At 35.5% G+C, this 3946-nt stretch overlaps 2 protein-coding genes across 2 annotated transcripts; one reads left to right on the top strand and one right to left on the bottom strand.

Annotated features, from left to right (window-relative positions):
• Positions 1 to 768: 768 nt before the first annotated feature.
• On the top strand, positions 769 to 1787 carry LOC115245804 (transcription factor Adf-1-like). The gene is made up of 2 exons (XM_029824287.1): positions 769 to 940; positions 1096 to 1787. Exons 1-2 carry the CDS (start codon positions 769 to 771, stop codon positions 1785 to 1787), a joined length of 864 nt encoding a protein of 287 aa, XP_029680147.1.
• A 545-nt stretch (positions 1788 to 2332) lies between these two features.
• LOC115245805 (protein ANTAGONIST OF LIKE HETEROCHROMATIN PROTEIN 1-like) lies at positions 2333 to 3693 on the bottom strand. The gene is made up of 2 exons (XM_029824288.1): positions 3290 to 3693; positions 2333 to 3205 (listed from the first exon to the last, which is right to left on the bottom strand). Exons 1-2 carry the CDS (start codon positions 3639 to 3641, stop codon positions 2562 to 2564), a joined length of 996 nt encoding a protein of 331 aa, XP_029680148.1. The 5' UTR covers positions 3642 to 3693; the 3' UTR covers positions 2333 to 2561.
• Positions 3694 to 3946: the final 253 nt, after the last annotated feature.

Here is a 3946-nt window from a genome sequence, read left to right as displayed (position 1 = left end):
ATTTCCATCATTATCTATTAGAAATGCAAATAAAGTATTTAGACAAATGGAAAATAATAAAGGTGCAGAACTCAGCCTATCTAAAAAAAGAAGTTGAAAATTTAGTATTAAAAGCTTTATCAGATGATGATATAAAACAATATGTAAGAAAACTTAAAATACCTAATTTTAGAAACGTCTATTTAAATTTAGATGAATTACCTAAGAAAATTAGAAAAAAATGAGTGTGGTATTGTTAATCTTTTTTTCATTGGGTTTGCTATTTCAAAAATAAAAATCATATATATTATTTTGATTCTGTGGGGGGAGATGCGCCTATAGAATAGAAAAATTATTTCAGGGAAAATAGACTCAGTATGAATACAAAGAAAGTACAAAAGAAGAGTGATCTAGCTATTTGTGGTTACTTATGTATAATAGTTCTTTATTTGTTGGGAGTTAAAAAAATAAAATGGAAAGATTCAATAAAAACAATTGGAATAGGTGATATTAAGGATGTTTTATACTATATAAGGGTTTGACCTGAACTAAAAGCTAATCTACAATGTGCTCTTTGTTTCCTGTTTCTTGCTTTTTGCCTCTTGCCTTTTTGCCTCTTTGCGCACTGTTTTACCGACAATTGTGTTTTTTGTCACGTGTGTCTTGTTTCTTCTGGAGTTCGTCAACTTTTATCTCGGGCGACAGAAAACGAAGAAATGTCGCGTTAAATACGATGATATCGCGGACACAGCGGAGTGAACGCGAAATGCGAGATAACCAAAAAATAACATGTCGGACAAAGAAAATGAAGAAAATCAGGTGAATGAAGCTTTTGGCGAACTGCTCGCCAAGTTCGTCCAAAGAAATCCTTGTCTTTATGATAAAAAGTGCAAAGAATATAAAGACAAGAACTTCGTCGCTGATACATGGAGCTCCATCGCAAGTGCCTGCAATATGTCATGTAAATAAACAAAAAATTTTTTAATTTTGAGATAAAAACATGGACTCATTTGTATAGTTTGTACATATTTTATGGATACTGTATGGTCGCATAATTCAAGGGATAAGTTTAGGTTAGATTAGTTTGGAGAGATTATAGTTCATTTTATTTTGCAGTGGACATGGTACAGAAACAGTGGAAAATTCTTCGCGGTCAATTCACTCGAGAACACCGCCTTGAGAAGATGTACGAGCCATCGGGTACAGGAAATGACACTTCTAAGAGGCCACGGAAAACATGGTATCACTCCCTTCTCTTTTTGGCACCACATGTGGCCCATCGCAGTACATCTAGCAACTTTGTGCGAGGGAGTACAATAATCACTAAATCATCCCCGTCAACACCACAATCTGCACTACAGTTAGCATCGCAGTCAGCATCTGGATCATCGTTTAGCAATCTGTGGACTCCAAATCTTTTTAGTGATGGTTCAACTCCACCACCAGAGAGATCAACGTCTTCAGAATCTTTAGCAACTTCAGTATCTTCAATTAGTCAGTCAAAGTCACTAGCTATTGCAAGGAGAGATTTACTTTCCCCACCACCTGACCAATCTGCAACTCGGAGACTAAAGGAGTCTCATAAAGAACAGGAACAGCTGTCTAAAATGATAGGCAATACGACTGAGACTATAAACATGCTTATGCATAATTTAACAGAAAAGCGCTCACAGCCTGTCAGTGACGATAATGGAGAAGAGGCAGCAATGGCAAAGGCGTTAATTTATGCATTGAGAAGAGTAAGCTCCAAGTACAAAATCCAATGTTATATTGAATGTTTATCTGTTTTGGATAAATTCCAGCTGTAAAAGAATAACAGATTTTGAATCGTTTCCATTGTTGTCAGAACCTGACAACAGTGGAAACGGTTCAAAATCTGTAATTCTCTTTTACAGCTGGAATACTTGTGTAATTATGTTTTGTTATGTAGGTTAAAGATTTTATGAAGTATATATATAATTTAAGTATATAAAAAAATTATATATATATACAAAACATATAATGATTAGAAAAACATATGATTTTTTTAGTCGCTATAACATATTTTTTCGCGAGATATAATATATGACTTTTTGAATTGTTAATAACATTTTATTTTTCATACATTTATGTGCCTGATATAAGACATAATGTGATTTTTTAAGTCATTAATAACTAATATTTAATTTTTTTTGTACGATAATTTTTGTTCTTGGACAAGTGTTCCTACTCTTATATTTAATTATTAAGAAGTGCAATGTGTTCGTGGTCAAAGTACAAATGTTTAGTATTTGATGTCAGTATTTTTGTTTTTTACGTTAAGACTATTTCCAGAACAATAAATGAAAGTGATTGTTTAATATACATTATATTTATTCTCCCAACTTTTACAAGCTTTATGTATACACTTACTGTTTCATCGAATTCATTTAAGCGTTCGAATATCACATTGAAAAAATACAAATAATGACAATAGATAAAAGTAGAACGTAGATCATTCATGACTATTGAATATTATACATAAACTTAACACCAAACTTAAAATTAAACTTAAACTTAATTCCTGTTATTAAACTTAACTTATTATACATTAACTTATATTATTAAGGGGGATTAACATTATATGCCCTTAGCGCTTGTTTCCACTGCCAATCCAGCTGGCCAATGTCTGAACAAAAATAATCTTTGAGGATGTTTCGCTGAGCATCAGCTCTCACTGTGGGATTGTTGGACCCAAGTCGACCAACATCAGTGATCGGTCCCCTGTACATTTCTCTTCTCCAATCACCTTCAATGACATCTCCATCTACTCTTTCTCTATCTAGCATAGATGCAGGGCAATAGGTCCTTTCCAATGGTGCTAAATCGTCTTCAGATACCATCAGAAAGTTATGAAGACACACAATTGCTTTTACAATGTCTTCCGCTGTTTCTGGTATGCAACACAGATCCCTTCTCAAGATACGCCACCTTGATGACATGATTCCAGACGTATTTTCGATGGTACGTCTGGCACGGCTGAGTCTATAATTGAATATTCTTTCTGCGTTGCCAAAAGTTCTGTAAGTTCTGGCATATGGACGCATCATATGGATGCCAAGTGGGAATGCTTCATCGGCGACAAAAGTGAAGGGAAGGATGACATCACTGCCAAGAATCTCCTTTGGAAAAGGAAAGTCAATTTCACCTGCATCGATAGCCTGGCCGAAAGCGCTGCTTGCCCACACACCTCCATCACTTTGAGATCCTGCAGGAGAAGTGAAAGTGAAGCTTACGTAAGTCAATATAATGCAAGTTATAATATCTCGGTGATTGTCACAGAGGTACTCACCATAATCGCCAACATCCACCCACGTGAATCGATATTTAGCATCACATGCAGCAATGAGGATTATAGAAAATCTTTTCTTGTAAGAGCTATAAAACTGAGAACCAGTTTTTGGGGGGCACTGTATCGATATGTGTTTACTGTCAATAGCTCCGATACAATTGGGAAACTGCCATCGGTTAAAGAAATCCTCAGATATCTGCACCATAGTCTCTCTTGTCAATGCCTGCAAATATATCGGTTGAAGAGCTTTCCACAAAGTACTGCAGGTTTCTCTAAACACTTTATATGCAGTGGAACGTCCAATTCTATCACTCCATGAAGATGTCCTAATTGATGTGCCTCGCGCTAGCATTCTTTAAGAAAATAACATAGAGCTCACTCAGTGACACAAATAACTTAACATTAGTAATACATAGAAGTTGAAAATGTACTTACTCAAGAGTGATGGCCACGCGTAACTGTAGAGGCAATGGAGTTCTGATGCTTCGCTTAGTTAGATATGGTTTCACCAAATCACAAATGTAATCAAACTGCTGTACATTCATGCGTGTATAATCAAAGAATTCTTCGTGGTCTGTAGTTCTCCATTCTCTAAACAGATTCCTATAGATTCCCTGGGTTTCTCGACCATAATTAATTGGACGCACCCTCCAACGC

The sequence above is a fragment of the Formica exsecta genome, unplaced genomic scaffold, assembly GCF_003651465.1.
Source record: "Formica exsecta isolate Colony F162 unplaced genomic scaffold, ASM365146v1 scaffold1311, whole genome shotgun sequence".
NCBI classification, from domain to species: domain Eukaryota; kingdom Metazoa; phylum Arthropoda; class Insecta; order Hymenoptera; family Formicidae; genus Formica; species Formica exsecta.
The sequence above is the reverse complement of the archived record's forward strand: the minus strand, read 5'-3'. Positions and strand labels throughout refer to the sequence as shown.

What these genes read in the sequence shown, in the direction of transcription:
- LOC115245805 (XM_029824288.1), bottom strand. Translation starts at nt 3,641, where the DNA reads ATGCTAGCGCGAGGCACATCAATTAGGACATCTTCATGGAGTGATAGA. An exon ending in GGTGGATGTTGGCGATTATG is followed by an intron (nt 3,206 to 3,289) that starts GTGAGTACCTCT and finishes CTTCTCCTGCAG; the next exon opens with GATCTCAAAGTGATGGAGGT.
- LOC115245804 (XM_029824287.1), top strand. Translation starts at nt 769, where the DNA reads ATGTCGGACAAAGAAAATGAAGAAAATCAGGTGAATGAAGCTTTTGGC. An exon ending in AAGTGCCTGCAATATGTCAT is followed by an intron (nt 941 to 1,095) that starts GTAAATAAACAA and finishes TTTATTTTGCAG; the next exon opens with TGGACATGGTACAGAAACAG.